This window comes from Dermacentor silvarum, chromosome 10 (assembly GCF_013339745.2).
Source record: "Dermacentor silvarum isolate Dsil-2018 chromosome 10, BIME_Dsil_1.4, whole genome shotgun sequence".
In the NCBI taxonomy this organism is placed as follows: domain Eukaryota; kingdom Metazoa; phylum Arthropoda; class Arachnida; order Ixodida; family Ixodidae; genus Dermacentor; species Dermacentor silvarum.
The window spans coordinates 40,829,655-40,853,209 of NC_051163.1; the positions used below are offsets into that span (position 1 = coordinate 40,829,655).

Here is a 23,555-nt window from a genome sequence, read left to right on the forward strand (position 1 = left end):
GCGTAGAGTACCGAATGCGGCCTGAATCTGCAGCCTCTCTTTACTGCGTGTTATAGGTTGCGAAAGTTGTCAGCACTCTTGTACAATACTGGACGTGAATCAATCAGCCGATGTTCCCCGCACTGCCATGAACCTGCATCGCGCGTCCAAGGACCCAGATGAACTAGGCCAATACCGACCACAAGCGCACACCGAATTACTGCTTGGTTCCATAGGCAGCCGTTTGGATGGACACATTTTGCGGCACATAATAACTACCGCACAGCTTTAACGGACAGCTTCTCAATAATGGGCTCCACCAAGTACTTGACGCCTGCAAAAGTCTTGCTAGTACTTTGTGCACAACGATGGTGCGCTTACCTTTCCTCCGAGACACGGGCTTTAACCAGACGTCCTACAGTTACTTGCCACTGTGTGTTCTTGGGTATATTGTGTGAGTTTGTACTATTTATGAATAGGAACATTTATATATAGCCATTGTCATATAGAGCAGCGTGCTCGAGGCATTGCCAAGCAAACAGCTCCAGCAGTTATTTTTTCCCTTTCTTTGTCAATAAAAGGATAAATAATTCTACAATTTCATTAACGCGCTTTGATAGCGCACCGGAATTCGGGTACATTGTGCATCATCACTCATTCGGGCAAAAATATATTTGAAAAAATTCAGTATGGAATTACAGCACATAATGCTCAAATAAATTATTTGTGTAGCCCTTTAGATTTTGAGTACCACTTTCTGCTCTATTGACGCACAAGGATGCATTTTTTACTCCTTTTTTACGTCATGGTAACTTTGTGACTTGGATTGACCATACGTTGTCATTAATACCATATTGAAACAGCGCGATTGTGTCTCAAATTGCGGGAATGTGCCATCAGTGCGAGTGCAGATGTACTGACGACTCCGTTTTATTTCAATGCTTTTCAATTTAATGCAAGAAAACAAATCGAAGAGCATCGCGAATAATTCTGGTTTGTCGAGTCATTAGCGAGACATATGTGTGCAGCTCTAGATGACAACAATTATGAGTCTGCACTATCGCTCAGTGTCACACTGTATTGTCAAATCCATGCAAACTAATTGTCGCCACTCACCGTGAGTGCTCGCGTGTTTTATTCAAGACGCCAAACATGTGTTGGGACACTACTGATGAACATGCTCATGTATAAGTGACATGCATGAAGTGTGACAGAATAATTTCTCTTTCTCCTCACCATAATCGACTCCAAGTTAAGGTGGTTATGCCCAGAGCGTGAGTTGATTCAGTATTGCACTTTATTCATCTCAACATCATCAAACAGCTCATTCCTTTAGTGATTTGTGTAGCACAATACTTATGTATGGCATACTATATACAATGAAAGGTCAATGTCATGTTCAGTGGTCTATATACAAAGCTTCACTTAGCCTTAAGGGATGTGATAGCGGCAATGAAATTTTGCCCCATTTCTGTGCTAGAGGTGGGACTTCCAAGCTTGCACATGGTAACGCTGCTCGTTTCTGAAAATGAACACAAAGTTTGCATTAATGCCAAAAAAAAAAGAAATAGCGCGTGCACTAAAAAAACTGGGCAGGACAGTAGCTGGCAAGAAGTACATAGAATTTCATACACTTTCACGTAGTAATATCCGGTGAGTCATGCAAAAATGGATACCGTGCTGAATTAATTACACCGCGACTGTTAAAAGGAACTGCACAATAAAAAGCGCCACACAGCGCGCGATAACTCCGGACTCATTGAGGCGGCCTTGTAAAGGTGGGTGCTAAAGCACAGAAAGACCTCGTCAGCGATATCTTTTTCAGTCTCAAATGAGCGTCAAATGTAACATAAACATTTTGGTCAACTTTGAATTGTCACCCTTTTCATTTATGTAGACAGTGAACTTCCTTGCTATGACAGAAGGACGTGCGCGTAATCTTGACAGTTTGGTAGTTTGGTCTCTGAGCTTATCCTTATCACTCATGATCCAACAAAAGCGTATGAGCACTTCTGCATTACGTAAGGCGACACACTTGAGTGTGTGTTCGACAGTGAACACAGTGCGCCTAGTCTAGCGTGCATGATTCGTATGAACTTCAACCGTCTCTTTCTCTCTCTTTCACTCCCCCTCTCCACAGTGTAGGATAGTAAATTGGACGAGGTCTAATCAACTTTCCTGCCGTTTCTTCCCCGTCCCTGTCGGACAAATTTCACTTTGTAGCCAGGATATTGATCTGTCCGTGTTTGCTCTCGACAGATAACAACTGGATTCGTTTGTAACAGATAGCGTACAGTACAGAAATTCTGGGGCTCCTAATCAGCCGGACGGTGGTGCACGTTCATCTCATCACTTCCGGATATAATCAGGGTCCGGCTCTCGTTGGTTGTGGGGTGAAAGCAAATATCGACATACTGAGGAGCAATATAATTGTACACCAACATAGACCGCAAGCAGTCGTTGTCTGAAACGAAGAGTGATCCTTCATAGCGATCAGGTGGCTTGCCAACTCACAATGGCGCTTGCTTCTTCTTTTCCTGCGGCCATTGCGTCTGCAAAGCATAAACATTATTGTGCGTGCATTTACACGGTCACTTCCCGCTTTTCAAAGCTCCTTAACCTTGTTATTTCTGCAGTCGCAATGTCAATTGTGGCACAACTAATCACATCACGACGTAGTAACGATCTGCGACACTTACAGTCACCGCCAAAACACATGTGGAACTATTCTCTACTTCGCTTCTTCAGGGTGTTCAAGAATAATAAGAATGAGATAATCATGACGCTGGGTAAAAAAATATATTCGTAAGTTTAACACTTCGTAAGTTCGTAAGTTTAACGAAGTTTACACTTTACACGGGCAAGTGCAACTACGTGCTTTAGTACATGTGTGAATTATTACCCCCCTTGTTGCATTTCCCCACCGGCTGTCTATAGGCTGTAGTAACTTCTCGCGTATTGTTTCACAACACATGGCTTGCATGTTTAAAATAGTGAAAAGAAACTCAAAATGGTATGCCCATTAGCAAATAGAAACATTCCTCCCTTGTGATGCGTAGAAAAATCATTGACAGACTCCTGCTCCGGGAAGCCTAAATCTTGCGTACGAATTAACTCATCATGAATGACAACAAAATGAGCAATGGTTGAACATTACCAAAAGGTCGGAAGCGCGGTTTCATTTGCTCAACTCTCGTCGATAGCTACGCAAATAAAGGAAAAAAAATTAAAAAATAAATGCAAAGTTGCATGGATCGGTGTGAACTCAAAAGTACACATGCTTTCAAGGTGTTGTATACAAATCTGTCGAAACGTAAGCAAGTCAATAGCACAAATTTCATAATAATTCGAATGGCGCCCTGCAGGACAACGCCACTGGGTGTCTGCTTACATTTAGCTTGATCATTTTCAAAAGGCAGGAAAAATTAGGAGCCATCATGTGCAAATAATCTTCAAGAATGTGTGATATAGTCGTGGTCCCTAAATGTTTTCTACATTAGCAAGTTTTTTTGTATTTTTTAGCGATCATTAGCTATGCAATTTTAAAACTCGACTGCAGAAACATCGAGTCCTGCAGGCTGAAAATAATCACTTCACGAATGACCACAAGACTCAAATGCCTGCTGGTTTTCAAGACGAAAAGACGGATGAAATTTGAATAAACAGCATTTGTTCTACAGAACTACGCAACATGAAAGAGCTTGAGCATTGAGCGCTCAGCTTCTTCATACTTACTCGTCATGCGCAAAGACTTCTGGGTGACTGCATGCACTAAGCGCCACAGTGTCCATGAATCTGCGTTCCTAACAAAAGGCCACCTTGTAACATCAGATTACTGTGTCATCGCCCATTGTCATATTGTCCATAGCGTCATTTCATCTTGCTCTGTGTTACGAATGCTACGCGTATTGTGATCACTTCACTTGTCCTAGGAGTGTGCAAAACCGTCATTGCACACTGCATGCGATGGCTAATCTGCTGTTCTTTTAATTTCGTTAAACTTGGACATGCCATCTATGGGACCCATAAGATTGCTTTCGTCCTTTGGTACACAATTGAGAAGTACGTTTTCACTTGACAAGATGCGAGGATATGAAGGGAAGAAGTTCCCACTTGCGGAATGTAGGATGGCGGCACGATTTTCTTCACGTCACGCAGTCATTCCACAAATCATTAAATTGTAGTATAATAGTAGTAGTAAACGTTTATTCCATGAAGGGGATTGAAGGGTGAGTGGGTGGGGCCCTAAGTCCAGGGCTCCACTGGCCTTAGCGGCTCGCCGGGCTTCGTCGAGGAGAGCCACTTGGTTCTCCCGTTCCGTGCTAACAAGCCAGGTCTCCCACTGTATGTTTCTGAGTATTTGCCTTAATTTGGGGGAATTGATATTTAGGGGCCGCGAATTGCACTCCCACGAAATGTGGGCAAGAGTGGGCCGCTCTCCACACCATGGACAGATGTCCGCGTATTGAGTGGGGCTTATATGGTCTTGTCGGTATAGATTTGCGTACGTGTTCGTTTGTAGTCGGCGCCAGTCACGAGCCTGTTCCCCGGTAAGGTCCGGGTGCGGATTACAAAATTTTTGGCGGACACGTCGATGGTTTTCCAAGATGTAGTATAGTTATCTTCATAGTATACACAATTTCTCTGGAAGGGATTGTTCTTTGAACCTGCGCGCTCTTTTCCTTCGTTTCTCGCAAATCTGTGAGACGGCAGCACTGTCTGTAGCGCGCGCGGCTTTTTCCTTTTTTTACGATATCGATCTGGCCAGCATGAAGGGGCCTGGATAACGGCGAATAGCAGCCTTCTCGCGCCATCTAGCACCGATTACGAGAATAATGATATAATGTGCAAAGTATGAAACGCATTCAGGAATTCTCAATTTCGAAAATAAAATCATAGAATGAAATTTCATTGCCAGATAGGTCAGGCTTGCCGCAAATGTCCTGTCGGCATCGTACTGAAAATTTCATTGGTGTCCTGTGTGAAAAGCATTGATTACACAGGTTCCGATGCACAGTAACATGTAAGCTGATGCGCTCTATGCAAAAAAAAAACGTTTTTGTTAGACTTCAGGCATTATCTAGTGGGTGTTTAGTCAAATGAAAAAAACATGCGTCAAAAGTAAATTTCTTCGGGACAATATCATCATTAGCAAATACTGCGGCGAGGCAAATCCGGCAACGAGAAAAACGCAAAAATCACTACATGGGTAGTTTTCCGTGACCGAAACAATTATCTAGTGTTGGCTTTCTCTGGCCACGCCTTCACGCGTAGTATAGTGCTTTATGCACGCGCTTCTGCCTTGCCCATATTTATTTCGTAACGAAAGTACTTAGTAGACGTTGTTACTTTATTGCAAGCCATGCTCACACTTTAGTTTATGCAAATTAGCACATGAACGTCACGTAGCTCGGACTTTAGCTAGCTTGAAATGCATACCTAGAGGGCTAATGACAAATAACTCGTAGCACTTGTGTAGGAACTCAACTTTATTACAAAACATAAATAAACGAAATAAAATACACAATTTTAACGCCAGCGCTGAAATACAACTGTACACACAGGCAGAATTTGCGACATTTCTCATTAGGAACAAACGCCCAATGAATAAGAACTTTTGTTTGCGAAAACAAAGAAAGAAAAAAAGAAAGCGCGCTGATCCTAATCGCACCGTTTAACCCAAACGATGCAATATTTTAGCAACTTTAGAGTTGCCAGCTTGACAGCAGTCAAGCAGGAGGACGGAATCCTTCACAATGGTTATCTGTAATATTAGCAGCTATTTCCAACAGTGCCCTGCTTTTGTTCCTGTCTACATGAGAAAGTGGCATATTGAGCACTCGTTTACTATGTACACGCTCGAAACATTTTGTCATATACACTCAGGAATCTGGGCTTAGTCAGTATACGTATAGTAATTGAAGCTGCAGCCAGTGCAACAGGAAACTAAAACAGCAGCACAGTAAAAGAAAAGTTTGAAAGGCAAGCAGCCCCGAGATAGTTGAGTAGCTGCAGTGCGTATCGCTTACAAGGAGCTGATATGTTTCTGAAAAATGCCCCCCCCCCCCCTCCCAAGAAAGCAAATTCTTTATCACTAAAAAAAACTATAGCGGGACCCCACGATCTATTAAACAAACAATATGGTAGTACGAATATCCCTTCATTATTTTTATTCAAGGAAAGCAAGGAAAACAGCGGAATTTCAATGCTGATATAGCTTTCGAAGTTTGTCGAAACCTTCCTTTTTCTTATACTGTCATGCTAAATAAATAATAGGCCAATTTAAATGTTTACTATAATAAAAAATAGCCAAAACAATATAAAAAGGGTGCTTTTCCGCATTCTTTGTTTACAACTATTCTAGACGGCAGAATAATAAGACGGCATGGTTCCGAGATCATTGCTCGTGAGCAAGGACACATCTTACACACAGACTTACGCAGCGTCTGAAATAATGGCAAAACCTCGATGATAGGAGAATCCGTGAAATGGTGTATGACAGAATAAATACATGCGCGAATAAATAATACGAAGAAGACAAAGCCTCGTTAAGTAGGCATAAATATAGCGATGTGCTCACGTGACAGATGCTAGGAGGAAAAGAGGTATGCTGAAGTTTATTCGTTGTGTTCTTTCTAGACTCTTCACACTTTGTACGAGTTGCCGTTGGCGTATGCAAAAATGGAGAGCTTCTGTCAATGCCTACATCTTGCAGGCGGAAACTATCTGGAGTTAGGAGACTATACGCCTTGTCTTTTCATTACTTCCGTTGCATGAATTCCTGAAAACTGGTATACGTTACATAGTGTTGGCTGCACATTAAGGTTATGCCTCTCCAACCCTGCTCCCCAACTAATGAGCTAATACTGCAATAGAACTGTTCTAGAACTGTTCTCACAGTGAGCTGGGAAAGATAGCTTGATCTGTGGTGACCACACGGCATTTTGGGTTATTAAATTGTTTTGCCATTTCAATCATAATAAAACATAGATCATTGGTTGCCACGTGTCTTTCTGTCTCCTTGAAATCTTGATTCACCTGGGCTATCATGTTAAGAGAAAATACAATGGCAGTATCCTGTCTCAACTCATTGCTGTTAAACTGCCACCTTTTCAGTGTAACACGCATACTCGAAGAACAAGGATACAGATTATAACCGCTTTGAAGGCATGAGCACAAATACAGCTTTAAAAAATTAAACACGCTCACACATGCACACATCTACTTTCGTACACAACACCTATGCAATCCACGTGCTGAAAAAATTACACAAAACCTTCAGTACTTTCAGTGCCTAAATCCAAACAAAAATAAAGTAAAATAGAACGACATGTCACACATCCTTTGATTAGAACACGTTCTAGGCAGTACTTGATAGGAGAGAAAACAATACCTCATTGCCGTTAATGTAGTTACTATGTTACTGTAAACTAAACAGCAAGTCGGCAATATGCAACATGAAAGCTGAATGGCGCGACATTCCGCTTCGCACATAAACGATATGTCCCCATGAGATGACATGCCTGTTGAACTGCCTGTTTCGAAGCAAAAATAAACAAGAAGAAAAAGAAGAAGCACCAGCACGTAAGAATTTGTTGACTGCCACTATATACCGCTTCTCAGAGGGTGTGAGTAGTGGAACTGCAATGCATTATACAAAAAAGAAACCTCTCTGCAACAACCTACAATGTAATGCACGTAGTCAGAAGGTCACGTTGCGCTTGATACTGGCGAACTGCCACCAAGCACTCAATATGAACAGCTTAACAACACCAAACAATGCGAATAAAGTTTGCTATAGCTATAAACATTTGTGAAACTTGCATTTCCCATGGGGCATAATAATTTTCAACGATCATTTAATAGATAAAGTAAACAAATCTCTTTCAGTTTTAGGCTACAAAATACAGAATCTCTCATCCTCGTGCGACATGTACAATATTTTCAATAAATTTCGTTACGAAAACTAATAAATAGTTTTCGTTTTACCTTTCGTTTTAGGTAACAAGTTGTTTTATAATTGACTCAGCTCAGATGTTAGATGAAGCATGAGCTACCTCTGCCGGATTCTTTCTTGCCTTCTTCACCAAGTCGACGACAACGTTCACACTGCGTTCAAGCAAATTGCTGGACGAAAGTTGTCCATGCAGCAATCTAATGGAGCTGGGTCACATGCACAAAATCTAAATTTTCGAATTGCTGAGCTCCTAATTGCTTGGTAATCTAACAAGAGCAATCAAAGTTTGAGGGCTTCAAACAGGCTTTAGCTAAAAAAACGTAAGCAATTGCTTAGCTTTTCGACTGTTCAGTGTCATGTGAGCCGAAGTAGTTCCGTTGTATGCGGCAAAACCTTCTGTGAACAACATTCAACACGCTCAAGATTCATTCAGCGACAAATACCACAAGCTTGTTCCTTCTACGCACAATGTGCTTCTCTGCCATTATCACGGCACTCTGTGTCAGTTTGAGAAACTTTTCATGAGCCACCTTTTTGTTTTTCTAAACTACAGCCAATGTACCGAGAAGCATAAGACCCGCACATCTCGGGACAAACACACGGTACGCTTACAAAGAGTGCTTGCTCGGCTGCGCAGATTTCTTGCGACGTGGCCATTCGCGAAGCCCGTTCACCCCACAGAAAGTCTCTGCCGAGAGTGAACATTCGAGTCCATTTGTTATCGGCGGCCACAATCACCTCCGGTGCGGCCGGCCGTACAGCGCAGCCACGTCATTCACGGTGATCTCGTTGGCCTCCCGGTAGCCCTCGAGAGTTCGCGTCGACACATGCGGGTGGTCTAGCGTCTCGATGCGCGGTGCCTTGTGGCCCGCTGCGCCGGCGTCGTAGCGCAGGTTCTCCCAAGCGCGCTTGTAGTGCCTCTGCAGACCGTGCTCGGCGTAGGCGCCCACGGGAGAGTGCTCCAGCGACGAGCAGCCACTCGATCCCCCGCCTCCCGGTGGCATCTTGGAGCCGCGACAGCGGTCGACGCCGTCGCAGTCTCCTCGCCTCGCACTGTGGTGTGAAGGCGGCAAGATCGGCCCCGAGTTGGTTGGTTGCGTTGCGTTGGGTCGCGTTGTTGTGAGAACAGGGACGGAGGGGTAAACACCGATCTACCGAGACCTGTTAGCGTGCGAAAGTGGAGAGGACGGGAAGGAGGAGGGCACACAGGCAAACCACGAAGGGTCAGTGAGGGTTAATGACCTCGGTACGCGGTGTTGGTAGTAATGCCTGTCTGGACGAAGCCAAACAACGTAGTTTGTGGACACCTTGCACGTGCCAGTGACGCCGTTGCCAATCGGTAATAATGAAAATCTACTATCCGCCATTGTCGGAAAACCTAGTGAACCATGCGGCCTAACTAAGTAAAAAAAGAGAACCCGCATTCAAGCTATACACCAGTCCGTGTATATTTATCTTTTTCCTCTGGATGAACACAATGACGATGGACGCACTGATAGCGTCTGAAAATACGCTATCAAAAATGAACCAGAAGATTTATCGAAGATATTGTCACTGACAGGAAAAAGAATCGCGTTCGTCTAGATATTGCAGGCAGTCCTATTCTGTAGTTCAACCGTGAACTAAGCTTGAATGATAAATGTAATGTCGAAGCCTGTGGTTAAACAGGCTCAGTAAGCAGCGACACAGGCAAGTAAATATCTTGTATTTGCTTGAGCTCAGAAAAGACAGAACTCCTTTCTTGATTTTGGTGCAATGTTTTTCAACCATCTGCCACCGAAAGTGCGTGGCGATCACTGCGTATCTGGCTGATGCAGTGGTTAGAGACGGAAAGTTCTAAATCCCCACTTAACATGGGCCTGGCGCATTCTCGCAACCTAGGTTCAGCATTTGTTCCACATTTTTATGGAAGGCTTTGCAGACATTGGTATCGAAGCTCGGTGATAGCACTGGCTACCGACAATCCGCGTTCTAGATTTTTAGTCTCAGCGTTGTCATTCGAAGAGTTTGCCCCTGCAACATCATGATGTTAAAACAGTCATGAGGAGCTACTCAGCGCTCAGTGAAGGAGCGCACTTAAGCTTTCCTCGGTAAGCTGAAAAAGTTTAGTATACAATGGTTTAAACGTTTTATGCCATAGAGCAACTTTTCGAGTATGAAGTGATAGAAATTGGCGACTGAGAATAAAGGCGGCTTTTGCAAGTTTATTATTGCCAGAGCTGCCCAAACGGCCTTCATGGCATCGATTAGCTTATACAAACCCTGCATCGAGTTTAATTGCCTGGTGCCAACTGAAAAACTGGCGCGATATTTAGCTAAAGACTTGAGCCAGAAGAGTTCCCATGAATCCTGATCAAGTAAAACGCAATTATTTTTTAGGAAACGCCAGTGAACACTTTTCTTCCATTTCGATATTCTGTCATGTTCAAGCATCAGGATCAAATGTTTCAAGAGCCCTTCACTGCAAGCTTCCACAGAAGCACAAACACTAGGGTGCATATGAGTTAGTTTCTTGCAGCAGGGTTCTCTAAATGCAACGTGCAACAGCAGCAGAATATACTTCTTTTTATCAAACAATTTCTCCCTGAACCCTACCCCTCTACCCCTCCAAAAGCTCAAACGCTTTCGTTGCTGTTGCTTTCAAGATACCATATGTCAAAGGCTGAATTATGTCGTTCAAGGATGTGCTATTGGGTTCAGTGACAACTCTACAGGGCTCGTACAGCATTATTTGAGCTCTCAAGATTTAAGTTATCATGGTCTCTTTCGAGTTTTCGAACACATCTTTTGATAACGATGGCGGATGTAGATATATATCGCCGCTTTGGAGCAATAGTGTACAGAAAAAAAAAAACGATGACATTGTTTGGCTTTGTGGCAAAGGCACCTAGGTCACACAACTGCCCATGTCTGCATATAACCAATCTTAGCCCTAAATCTGCACTCTGGTGATGTGTTCTTTACACTATGATGCATGACACTATGCAAAATTATAGTATCTGCATTAAATTTATGAGAATGTACAACACATTCAGCAGCAGCTTTCCTTTTTTTTTCATTCTTTGATGTGCAGTCGAATCTCGATAATTCTAACTCGAAGGGGCCCGAAAATTTGTTCGAATTAAAGGAAGGACTTATTTTTGAAGTATTCGTGCACGATGTACGAACGGTGCGAGTCGTAGTCGTGAAATGCGGCGCGCGAGCGCATAGCGAGCGAGGGCCACGAAACTGTCCACGCCGGCCAACGCTCGCTTCCCGATAAAGCAAAAACGAAACTTCAGGGAGCGGGCGGCGCCGGCAAGGCGACGGGAGCGCGCAGCGACCGTCGAAGGTGAGGGAGGAGGGCGGCAGAGAAGCGGATTTGGCCTTGGCCACGCCGTCACTTCGGTGGCAGTGACTCCCCTCGCCCTCCCTCTCAACTGCCTCTTACCTCCCCCACCTTCGACTATCTCCGTGCGCGCCCGCCGCCGTGCTGGCGTCGCCGCTCTCGCCGGCCCGGCGCCATCTCCCTGAAGTTTCGTTTTCTGCCGTTATCGGGAAGTTTGCCGGACTGGGCCTCCGCCGTTGCTTCCCTCTGCGCCGCAGCGTTGGCTGAGACGTTTGCTCGCACACGCGTGTTCCGGCGCGAAGGTGAAACGGCGTCCATGCCAATTAAAAGTGAAATTTTCGCCGCGTTTTCTTTTTCTCCGCGTGGCGTTCAGGGGTCTCTCCTAAGCTTTTGCTCTATCGCGGTGTCGGAGCAATACCGGTCGGAGGCGCCACCGCGTGATTTGGCGCTCTGCTGAGGGCATTGTCGGTGCACCGTATGTTCGAATTAACCAACGCAAATGCTTTCGCGTTCGAATTACCGGGCGTTTTCGCCCATAGGAATACACATAACTTTGACGGAACCACAGCGTCAGTTCGAATAAACCGCAAGTTCGAATTAGGCGTGTTCGAATTAACGAGATTCGACGTATAGTGAATCACTGCTGCTTTTTACAGCACTTCGAAAATAAAATTCGGAAGCTTCCAATTATGTCATCACCAACATGAGATAAATAGTTTTGCTATCAAAGTCGACTAATATAGTTCCTTTCATTGTGTTAATCAACATAAATAACACTTCAAAAGGCAGTACTTTATCTCGCATTTCTCAGTGTCATCACCACGTCCACTAGAAGAAAAAACAGGCAACAGAGCTCAAGGCAGTGAACAAGGTTGTGCAGTGCCCTCTGTTAATGTTTCGTGCACAGCCTGCTACCCATGCAAGAGGTTATAACAGGGCATGCGATTTTCCCAGCAATGTCATTTTCAGGACACGCATCGTGCATCAGGTCATTGACGTTTTCACCAGCACATGCACACATACGCGAGAAACTAACAATGTAGTCACGTATTCGGTTCCAGTGACTGTAGAACGCCACCACCGTTGAGATTCTCGAGGCGTTGTCATGGTGACGATCAAGCGACACCACTGCCCCACAAAGTGCTGAAAAGTCTGCCTTGGCCTCAGGCAGTTTGCGATTTTGATCTGTTAAAGTCTTATTTTACAAACAATTGCTTTTTAACCAGTCACGGCGTTTCACAGCCACTAAAACTACTGTTTGAAAGAAATAGAAAATTGCTGTTCTAGTAGATGTACCAGCTAACGTCCTCCGCAGTCAGTGAGTAAAAGACGTAATAAATAACACCAGTATAAGCAAAGAACGTCTCGTCTAGCTTACATTATCTAAATCACTGAAGTTTTCAGCGGGAGCGGCAGTACAAATGTTTGATGTCTTCCAAGAATGCATCGTGTGAAAGCAATTGAGCAACAGTAAGCTTTATGCCAAGTACAGCAAAGGGAATTGTCAAAAAATTAGTAGTTATGGTTTGCTGCACCATGTGTTGCAAACTTGTCATTAACTTAAAATGCAAACATGATGCAAGGACACTTCTTTTTATACATTTTCCATATGAACTAGCACTAGTTTCCATTTGAGATTGCTGGAAACTTAACTTTTTACATACTCCCCGCGGTGACACAGTGACTTTGACATACTGCCGCTAAGCGCGTAGTGGCTGTTTTTGATTTCCGTCCTTGCGCAGCTGGGCGTGAATGGCAAAAAAAAAACTCATTTACAGGGATATCAGTGCCCACTAAAGCCCGACAGACGGTCAAACTATCCCTTATTTCTCCGCTATTGCGTCTGTCATAGATACGGTGTTCCTCGTGGACGTTAAACCCCGTTTATTATATTTCGAATAGCATGACAGGTGTTACTTTCTGCATTTTCTATAACACTGCTCAGAAAAATGTTTCACTGCAGTTTCTTGGTGAAAATGAGAATGTTGTGACACCAGTACAGCGTTTTTTTTTCTTTCTATTTTTTCTGTGTCTTTTGTGCAAGTGCGCTTATTTCAGTGTGACGAGAGCTTTCGTGGGCAAAATTTCAGAAAAAAAAAACTTTGTTTCACTTCGAGGTTTCTGGCTGCAGTCTAGTGTAATCGGGTAGCAGAGCATCCAAGTTGTCGAGTGCGTGCCAAAGAAGCCCAGCGGACCGTGCACACTGCTGCATTCATAGCCGCAGAGGCCACTAAGTTCCACCTCTCGCCGTTTCCTTTGACTCACTCACGCTCTTATAGGTCGCCTGGCACACGTCACGGTATCGAGGCACAAGCAGCCATTGAGACCCGTCTCTCATCACCGCGTACTCTCATCCGAATCCGTAAGATCCGTCGGCATGGAGCGCAGACCTTCTTTCTGTCTCCAAGCGTGACATCCGTCTCGCCAAGGAATCCGGATAGATTTGTGCATCCAAATGAAAGAAAGCGTTTGACTGCTAACACTAGCTGATCCTGTTATATCACGGTAGTGCAGATCTGTTCCTTACTAGCAACCAGCTGGTATTGTTATCGCCAGGGGAACGTCCCTGTCATTCCACGTACTGATAGAATATTCATCCATAGAATCTACGCCACACACACACGTTCAGAGACGTGGAAATCGGCCACTGACCGACACTACAGGTGATTCTCTCGTTCACGCTTGCACAAATTATCTACCTAATCTTTTCACCTTCGCTGTCAACAAGGCACCTGTACGTGTCCCTGAAACGTCAGTTCGTATTCTTTCTTTCGAATTGTTTTGACGACTGTCCGTTTACTTATTTCAAATAACCCTGCTAAAATATACGTTGGCCTGAGCAAGTAACTGACAACGAACAATTTTATACCTACACATCAGTGTATTCTTCCCTTCACTGAGCCGTATCTGCGTTTACGTTTTCTACGAATGTTGACGCTGGTCCGAGCAACACCCCTACGTTGTACTAAATGGTGGATTGATGTTCTATACAGATCTTATGTCCATAATAGAAAAAAAGCATATTATGAAATATTTATGTTCTGACATTTCACGCGGCCTTCTACAGCCTCAACAGCTCTCTAAATAAGTCTTGAATTCAGCTATATGCCAGTTATATTTTGGCAGCATATGCATAACCTCTTGACCTTACTCAAAACACCATGCACCTGCCCCGATTCCACGGCAGTATATAGGGAAGCTTGACTTTTACAGAGCTTTCGCAAAGTAAGTGCAACTGTGCAGTGAAGCGTGCCGTGAGCCAGGTTCTCGGCAAGTGGAAATGGGTAATAAAAGTGCAAAATTCTAGTGCCGGCCTTTCAACTTACCGTCGTATAACGATGACGACGATGGTGATGACTGCAGCGAGGACGACAAATCCTCCAAAGACTCCCAGCGCTATGAAACCCCCTGAAATAAAATATAGCACGATAACTGAATATGTCGAAGACCCAGTAATGAAAGCACTACAGTCAAACCTCGATATAACTAAGTTGTACTTGCAGCGAAGAACTTCGTTATATCGAGAATTACGTTATATCGGGGTTTCGTTAATTCGATAGAACTAAGATGGGGAAATAAAAATAGTTCACTACATCGCGAATTTCCTTAAATCGAGGTTCGTTATATCGAGGTTTGACTGTAATAAAATCGGCGCCGGTCGATTTCCTTTTGGAAACTACACGATTATGTGCAGTATGATCCAATCTCAAAGCGTGCACCAATGCGTTAATAATGCCACTTGTCCAACTTTAGCAGAAAAAAAAAGAATTACACGCAGAATCTCCTCTCAGAGTTATCTAATTTATGCGTAAGCATTTCGTAGTAATGACGTGGTGTTTCGTGGTCGTATGCTGGTGTATTTCGCATAATTGCGGGAACGACCGCGAAAGAATCGTGAAACGGAGAAGCGCGGTTGCGACACCGAACTGTTAAGTGAGACCTGTACGAGACGACGTAGAAGAGGCGAGTAGAAGCAATATTCACTCGTTATAGATAGGCCGCAGCGGATGTGGACGCGAGATGAAATGACGAGCGAGATGTAGCAAATGAAGGAAATATGTGCGCGCTTGTATTTCCTGCGCTTGTTCTGCGTTGCGGCTTTCCCTGGAACGTCGGTGTCTGGCGGCATACGCACGGCGTCCGCTTTTCTTGTTTGTTGTGTTCGCCAGCGCGTTGCTGTAGTCGCGCGCTCAGCACCGCATCGTTGTTTCTGGCGTAATCTGTACTGACGCGGGTACTCTGCGTTTCCGTTCTGCTTCAGTATGCAGCTGCAGTCGTCTTGGCGCCATTACGTTAAATGCGACAGCGCTGCGGTGACACGAACTGCTGCGGAAGGCGGCGCAACGTGAACCGATGAGGCAAGCAAACTACTGCAGGCGACGGCGCCAGGTGCGCTGATGACGTTCCCATCATTTTAAACCGTTATCGCTCTTCAGCGCCTTATCCATCCGCGCCGAATCATTATGAACCGTGATCACCCGTGCTGCGGCGGCAGCTACGTGTGGCGCGGCGACACGCGCCGTATCTTGAAAGCGATGTGCGATGCCGACAGAGAGTGCCGGCTGCTGATAGCTTGGCGAGCTGTATTCTCCCCGCTTGGCGTTGAAAAGAGACGCATGGACCCGTATCTTGAAAGAAATCTGCGTGATGGCAAGAGTGCAGCGTGTGCTGAGAGCTGCGTGACCACTGTGTTCTCGCCGTTTCGTTCGCGCTGAAGTGACAGACAACACGAAGGTACAGTCGCTCGCTGCTGCGGGGCTCAATCTTGAAAGCGATCGTCTTACATGGCGGACGGAAGGACGGACGGACGGACGGTCGGTGTTATCGTTGAGTAAGCATAGAAATGATTACGCATTTAAAAGCGTTTACGGCTGTGTAAGTGGGCAATTCGAATATGGTGACATCATCCGGTGAAGCTTCCGCGTAAATGTCATGACATTTGAAAGTTAACGGCGCCGTTCCTGTATCAACGCTTGCCTTATCACGATGCGTCAAGGCAGGTAGGTCTACGTGGTTTGTGATCATGCGCATGCAAAAGAACGCATGCGCTCTATCGTTCATGCGCAGCGGTGCTCAGTTAATTCTGAAGCTTGACACGTCTTCCACTGGCTGAGCGCTGAATTCGCCGTCACAAAACAGCAGCACACGTTATTGTGCCCAGCTTTTGCCGTTCTCTAGGCTGTGTGTTATGGCCCTGCTGTTGGCATGCGAAGTTTCAACGCTGCATTGTTTTGCCCTGCGACACCACTTGAATTGAACAGTCGTTGCTTCCTCTTACCTGTTTCAGGTAGGTTTGACTTTCTGCTACGTGACAGCTACCATTTTTGTTTTATAAGTCTGGTTATCTCTGAACGCGACCTTTTCTGTATGCTACTCGCAACGCGAGGCTGAAAGATTCCAACATGTACTACTATATATATTCGTTTTCCAGCAGTCAGAAAGCTACAACGCAGCTGAAGAGCGTTGATGAGCACATGAGACGTTGCGTAGTGCGAGGATAGAAATGCTTACACATACCTTCTAGGCGGGTGCGCACATGTAAATGATATATGTTATACATACAGGGTGTTCAACTATCCGGCACCAAGATTTAATATGCAAATGCCACGTAGCTGGACAGGACCAAGGTAATGTTGTTTGTCGTCGCTTGACGATACTCAGATTATGCTTTCACTTCCGCCTAATTACATCATTAGTATTAAAGAATTATTGAACTTCTCAAGTATTATAATTAGATGAAAAGTGTCAATGAGAAAATTGTAGAGCAACGTGAAAAACTCCCCATACAGCTTTCTCTTGCTCAATACGTGCTGCATAAAAGTGTTTTTCCGAGCGCGAAAGAAGCCCGCGAATACACGCAAAGTGGCGGCGCGACTGGCCGCTCGAGGCACTAGGAGTGTAGTCGCGGGCTTCTTTCACGCTCGGAAAAACACTTTTATGTAGCACATATTGAGCAACAGAAAAGCTGTATCAGGAGTTTGAGGAACACTCGGGACTCTCAGTGCTTTAGTATTGATACACATTGGTTGTTATTTTGCTGAGCAGTGGCGCAGCGTTCAACCTAAAACAAACGTAGAGTGTCGAGCTGAAAGACGCTTGTTAATATGTCATAAAACACGTATATTTTCCGCACCGCTACTGGGCTTCGTAAGTGCTTGAACACAGCGATACGCAAAGGGGACTTACCCATGTTGAGCTTAGCCCCCGCTCGCGCGGCTGAGTCGTCAGCGAAGCCGCTGTGAAGGTCCGGCGGCGCCAGCACTGTCCGGTGTCCCGATGACCCGGCCACGTCGTGATCGACGGGCCGGAATGCTGGCCTGCGCGGCGGTTGCGAGGGCGTGGTGGGCTGAGGCCGCGGACGCTGCGTCGCCCGGACCGTGGCCGTTGCAGTCGGCCGAGGTGCAGCCACTGTTGTGGTCACGAACGTGGGTCGCTGGTCGGGACGGTCGGGCAGGAAGTCCGGATGGAACCTGTGGAATCACATGGAAATCGTGCGTGTTGCGGCTAGGAATGCATAGGACAATTTTTAGAGGAATAGCTCTACTACTCCAGGTGCAAACCCAGAAAGCGCCTGGTTCCATAAATCTGACTTTCAAGCTCAGCCAAAGTCAAACTGGGACTTAGCCTGCGTAATGCGTTTTGGACATGCGCGCGCCTCGGTGCAACAGCAAACAATGAATAAAAGCCCTAGGGACTCCATATTTTGATAGAAGACGGCTCATATTGCCCCTGGAAATTTGTCTTCACAGCATTGCATTTGGGCTTAAAGTGAAGCCGACTTTAAGGTCATCGGTGTAACATTGGTATTTGTAAGCTGGTTTTCCCACGTTGTGTGTTGCAGTGAAGCCTACTCATAAGAAAGTCACAAGCCTGCGCGGCACACGCAGCACAGTCACAGCGTAAGCTGGTGGAGCGGCTCAAGAGTAGCTCCAATTTCGGCACCACGCACACCAGGGTCATCGCAACAAAGTATCTGCGCCTCGTTTTGACGAGAACGATCTGAACACGAGCTGCGGCTAGTAATGCTCTCTGCACAGCAGTCTGCTGAGCCCGATGATGCCTGGTTGTGGCCGCGCACGTAGCTCTACGATTCGCTTCTGCAACAGCGGTTCGTACCTTGCGAGGAGACGCCATAACGTGCACCGAAGAGGTATCCAGAATACGTGGCGCACATCTACATTGGAGAATCCCGTTGAATGCGCGCCTCGTCTGAATCGCATCTTGTCGTCTGCGCCCGCGCACGCTGCGTTTGCAGGCGACTTAACTAGATGGCGCCACCATACTCGCGGAGGCTCTGGTCACTTGCACCTGTGCGCGAGCCTGGGGAGCATTTATAGCGCATTTTCCCGTTGCCCGATAGCAAGCGCTTGCGTGGCTCAGTGGTAGAGTATCTGGTTCGATCCCGGCGGGGACCGGGTACTTTTTTCACATTTCCGGCGATAGCGGTTACGGTCCCCCACGGCGAAGGCGACGGACACCATCGCTAATCGAAACGGCTATTGGAATGAGCCAAGAACAGCTTACGCTGTAAAAAAATACGATGCGAACGGGGCCGGATAACGCTATTGCGTTGCACTCTTAAAGGCGAAGCCTAAGCGTCCTCTTTTTTTGCTTGGAGAGAATTAACGTGCGGCCAGGTGCTTTTCCATATGGCAGGTACTGTCTGTCTAAAGTTTCGCACCAGTTCAGCTGCAAGTCTTGAGCGAGACAGCTACGGCGTCCGTGACACGAGACCCTGTCTGCAAGGTCGGTAAGCCTCCGCACAAAGTCATCGTTTGTGTAATTCACATTTGAACGGGTTGTTATCATGGCACACTTTTATGCAACGCGTTAACAGAAAGGAAACCAAAGAGAAAAATCTGCTTTTGGGAGCAACCAATTGTTCGCAAACTCTTTGAAAGCTGCAGCACACGCTCACTGTCCGCAGTGCTTTTGTCCAGGAACAAGTATGATCTGGGAAACGATACTTGGAGAAGTCGTATCATGAAGTGATCCACGACTCATCTCCGCGCGTTGTGTTTTTTTGGACAGCATACCATATGAGTGCTCGTGATGTGAGTTGTACCTGGTATTCGACGCCGTGTGCGCTGATTCTGCCACCGTCATCTCTCTTCTCCCTCTTTCTCCTCTACCCATTACTATAGTGTAGAGTAGCAGCCGAGGTAAAGGCTTACCAATAAAGTAACTCTCATTCGGGGGCAAAAAGAAACCCATGGCCGATGGCTCCCTACCTTGTCGGCACGACCATGGGGCCCTCGCTGCCGCCTGCACTGTGACCGTTGATGGAAGGTGATGGTGGCGGCTCCTCAGTGGTCGTTGTCGTCGTTGTCGTCGTCGTCACAACGGGTCTCGGTGTCGTTAGCCCTGCATCGTCGAGTGAGCGGCACATTAAGCAGCGCCCTATATTTTAACACTACGTATTAAAGTTTATTAGCATACCCAAAGTTGATAAACGACATAGTGCCAGCGGACGTGCCAGATGCGGCTGAATATTTCTGCCATGTGTCTGACATCTTTGTTATTAGAAAATGTTAAGTTGTCGCAATAAAAATACTTCTTATAGACCTGTCTTGACAAATCGTCAGGCTTCCGAGGGTGCTTTATGTCTCAACAACAAAGCATTCGAACTTTACGGCAGCATGAAGGGTAAGTCGAACCCCACAATAATGAAATCCCGAGAGCACGAAATTATCACTACCATGAAATATTTTCGTATCCCCATGAACATCCACAGGATTCGATGCATTTCGTACCTCTCGACAACGAAGCGTCACCATTACCGCATACCACATTACCGAAATTTGCTGGAACATTAGTTCCAGTAGTATTTACCTATGTAACACTAGCAGAGTCCTAAAATTTTTGAAATTCAATTTCTGTCCACTTGAACTGCATAAAACATTGCCACAATGCCCTTGCATGGTTTCCGTCATTTTTGTTTCCCAGAAAACAGCAAAGCACCCGAAGCGATTGTAGAGACTGGAAACACGTCGTGGCCGACATCTTGCTTATCGATTGCCCGTTTCAAAGTGCAATGCCGCATCGCCATTCACCTTTACTGACATGCGACGACAATTAGTGTTACATGCGCAGCACGTTGCTCACTATGCGTTGAAGTCGATCTGTGGTGTGGCAGATAAAAACAAAGTGCAGCAAAAACAAATGCCACGTCCCACCAACGTGGACTTCTTTTTGGTGTTTTAGATGGTGGCCGCTGCATCGGCTGCCACATGGCTAAGGATCTGGGACCATCCGAGAATACCTCCCCTGATTGAAGCACGCTGGTTTCGGTACCACTCAGCAGGCATTGCGTGAGGATTTGGCGTCGCCAGATGAAGAATTGCCGAAAGACGTTCGCTATTCTCGATCGATTACTTTCGGGGATGCGATCACTTGTGCGAGATTTCGTCTGACTCGACATCGGACGCGTCGGCGTTTACAGAAGTGTGTTCCGATAGCGTTCCTGGCGCAGCGCCAAGATGACGTGCTTATACCACCGCAGGAGCGCTGTTTCTCGTTGACTGCTGACGCGTCTGGTGCCGAGTCACGCGATATCTCGCGAAAGTGATCGCATCCACGAAAGTGATTGAGGATACTGCTGTATGGTAGTGCCGCCATTGCTGACCGACGCGTGGGGCGCAAGTTATGCTGTCGGCAATGCGGTTCTGGATGGCCTCGAGCAAGGCTTGCTAGAGTTGGCTAACATAATTTTGATGGTAAAGCACCCTTTTAAGCGCTCTTTTAAGCGCGTTCCCTGTATGCGCTGTATCAGTTCGCAACAAAATTCTCGCGAAACAATTTTTTTTCGCTTCACCGCCGAATTGGTTATTATGGGGTTTACTGACTTTTGGTCAAAAGGTTCCTAGCGGATTTTTCAAATGAGAGGAAACACTTTTTGTACATTTTTCTTTCCAGGTGTCAGTAACATAACCGAAAGAGTGGACTGTTTCGTTTCCTTTCTTTTTCTTCTTTTTTGCTCGCATATAAAGGTTTCCGAAATGACGCTCAAATTTAACCCAATTAATAAGAATGACTAAGCACCACCGCCACTATTGTATAAAGGACGCAGCAGACCTCAAACATTAGACACGCAAGCGTACAAATTTTGCGGGTTCTGAACTGATGGAAAGCGAGCCAGTGGCATCGTAAAATAGTTAATCTGTCACTCCAAAGGTGGCAGCTGTAGGAAGGAAGAAAGTATGCACGCAAGAAGACGCATTTAAGTAATTAATTGTTCCCCTACAATGTAAGCCGCAACACATACACGGCATAATCGCGACATTAGCAATTGAAATGGTTCCACTTTGCACTCCTCCACCACCTCATTAAGTATGGCGCTTTCATTGTGCAAATGTTGCGGGGCCTGAAGAAAAGGGAACTGCAGCGTGCTGCAAGGTAATTAGCGAATTGTTCACTCGCAGTCTAGAGTTACGCGTAAGATAACCGCAAGCAACCCGTCATAATGAAGCACCCCGTCGTATGCACACTTATCGTTTCTTGAGTTAAATCAGGGCGATTGTTGACTCTGGCAAATGCCGGAGGCGCTTTGTAGCTCCTTTTGCTAATATTTTATCATGGAGGAAGGGGAGGGGGCGAATCTCCTGTCAGCGACCATCTCTATATGCGTCTCAACGTTCGTATGCGCCTACATTTGCCCTTCTGACTTTCAAATTTCATGTTATGCATTCGTTCTCGAAACAACAGCACCTCTTCTCAGAAGGGTGCTCGTCGCGGTTACGTAGCGCTATCTTGGTGTTTAACGTCGTCGTCACTCGGAGGCGCTGCAATTTCTAGCTCAACTCTTCGCACTCGGCTCCTGCGCAAACACAGCGCGGACGCCGCAAGTTTGCTGTTAACCGTGGCAGCGCCTAAGTTTTCAGCGGGGCAGGAAGACTGCGAAAACTTCAAAACACTTGAGGCCCCGGTGTTTGCCTCGCCCTCGCAAGTCTGGCGCGCATCTCTCTGCGCGCATTGTCCCTCGGAAGACGCTGGCAACTCCCTCAACTTCTTAGTGAACCCGGTCACCACACACAACCCCCGAAACACGGGTGCTCGCGGAGACTTCGTCTATCTCCGACGCGGCGCAATGTTTTCTCGCGAGTCCCGCTCACGCGAGATTCAAATCAGGTCTCGTCTTTCTTCCTAACAACGCCTGCCCGAGGGCCAGGGCTGAGCGGATGGCGAGAATGCGACGCGCCAGCGCCTGTTGGCCGGAAGGAAGCGTCCCGAGGCTGGAAGGCAGGAAGGAATGACGGGAAGCGGTCGTGTTGTACTCGCGAGTCGCCGTCTTCGGCTCGAGGCCCGTAGTGTCCCTTCGTTGGCGTCTTCTTCACTAGGCCACAGAATGGCATTTAATGGCGGCGCCCAGAAGCGACGAGCTTATCAGAGCGGCGCCGCGGCCGCGCGCCTCTTTTGAGACGACAGCGCCAGACCGTGGAGCGGTCCCGCACCTGTCTCCTCCGTTGGGGCACAAAAGCTGCGCGGTACCGCAAAAGAAAAGAAGATACGACGAGAGACGGGAGATGTCCTTGTTTCGCGCGTGGCATATCCGGTGGTCGGAATGTACTTCTCGTATTCATTCTTAGGCGCCAGCCGCGCACACGCACCCACAGGCACACACACAAAAAAAGAAAGGAAAAGAAAAAAATAGTGTAGCTTGCACTGGAGGCGCAATGCTAAAGAGACAGCGGAGCTGATGGGCACCTAGTAAGTCCTGGCTTTTGGGCTAGGCTAAGCAAGACCAAGTCATCCCCAGCATTTTCCGGAATTATTGATTATTGATCGATTATCGATTAGCTATTCATTGGCTATCAATTGGCTATCGCAAAGTATCGGCCATCTATTTGGGCTAGGCTAAGCACTACCAAGTCCTCCTCGGCTTTTCGCGGAATTTATTGATTACTGATCCATTATCGATTAGTTATTGATTGGCTATCGATTGGCTATCGATGACTGACTAAGCTTAAGTAGTCCCAACCATGCTTAGCTAGACTTAGCCAGGTTCAGCTTCGCTAGTTCAAGGGCCAGTGCGCTTGGACCCTTTCTGCACTACCGCCAGGATCGGCCCACAATTCCTGTTCGTATGTTACGGACTAACGCTCGGCTTAAATAGCTCCGCCGTTGAAAAAAAAAACGGTTTTAGCATGTCCGTAGACGTATTACCATTCATGGAAGAGCAAGTTACCGGAGACGAGCGAGGCGATAATAACGCTTGTAGTGACATCTTGTGACTCTTTGTACAATGACAACGCGTTAGAAATGCGTTTGTGTTGTGTTAGGTGGGTGTTCTAG

At 46.3% G+C, this 23,555-nt stretch overlaps 1 protein-coding gene across 1 annotated transcript in view; it reads right to left on the reverse strand.

The window, feature by feature from the left end:
• Window positions 1-6,096: 6,096 nt before the first annotated feature.
• The window catches only part of LOC119431476 (sushi, von Willebrand factor type A, EGF and pentraxin domain-containing protein 1-like), a 72,863-nt gene continuing 55,404 nt past the window's right edge, over window positions 6,097-23,555 (reverse strand). Inside the window, exons 10-13 of the mRNA XM_037698956.2 lie at window positions 19,496-19,628; window positions 17,451-17,734; window positions 14,591-14,672; window positions 6,097-8,989 (exon numbers count right to left, since the gene is read on the reverse strand). Coding sequence (XP_037554884.1) covers window positions 8,671-8,989; window positions 14,591-14,672; window positions 17,451-17,734; window positions 19,496-19,628 — 818 coding nt within the window. The 3' untranslated portion in view covers window positions 6,097-8,670. The remainder of the gene's footprint in view (window positions 8,990-14,590; window positions 14,673-17,450; window positions 17,735-19,495; window positions 19,629-23,555) is intronic.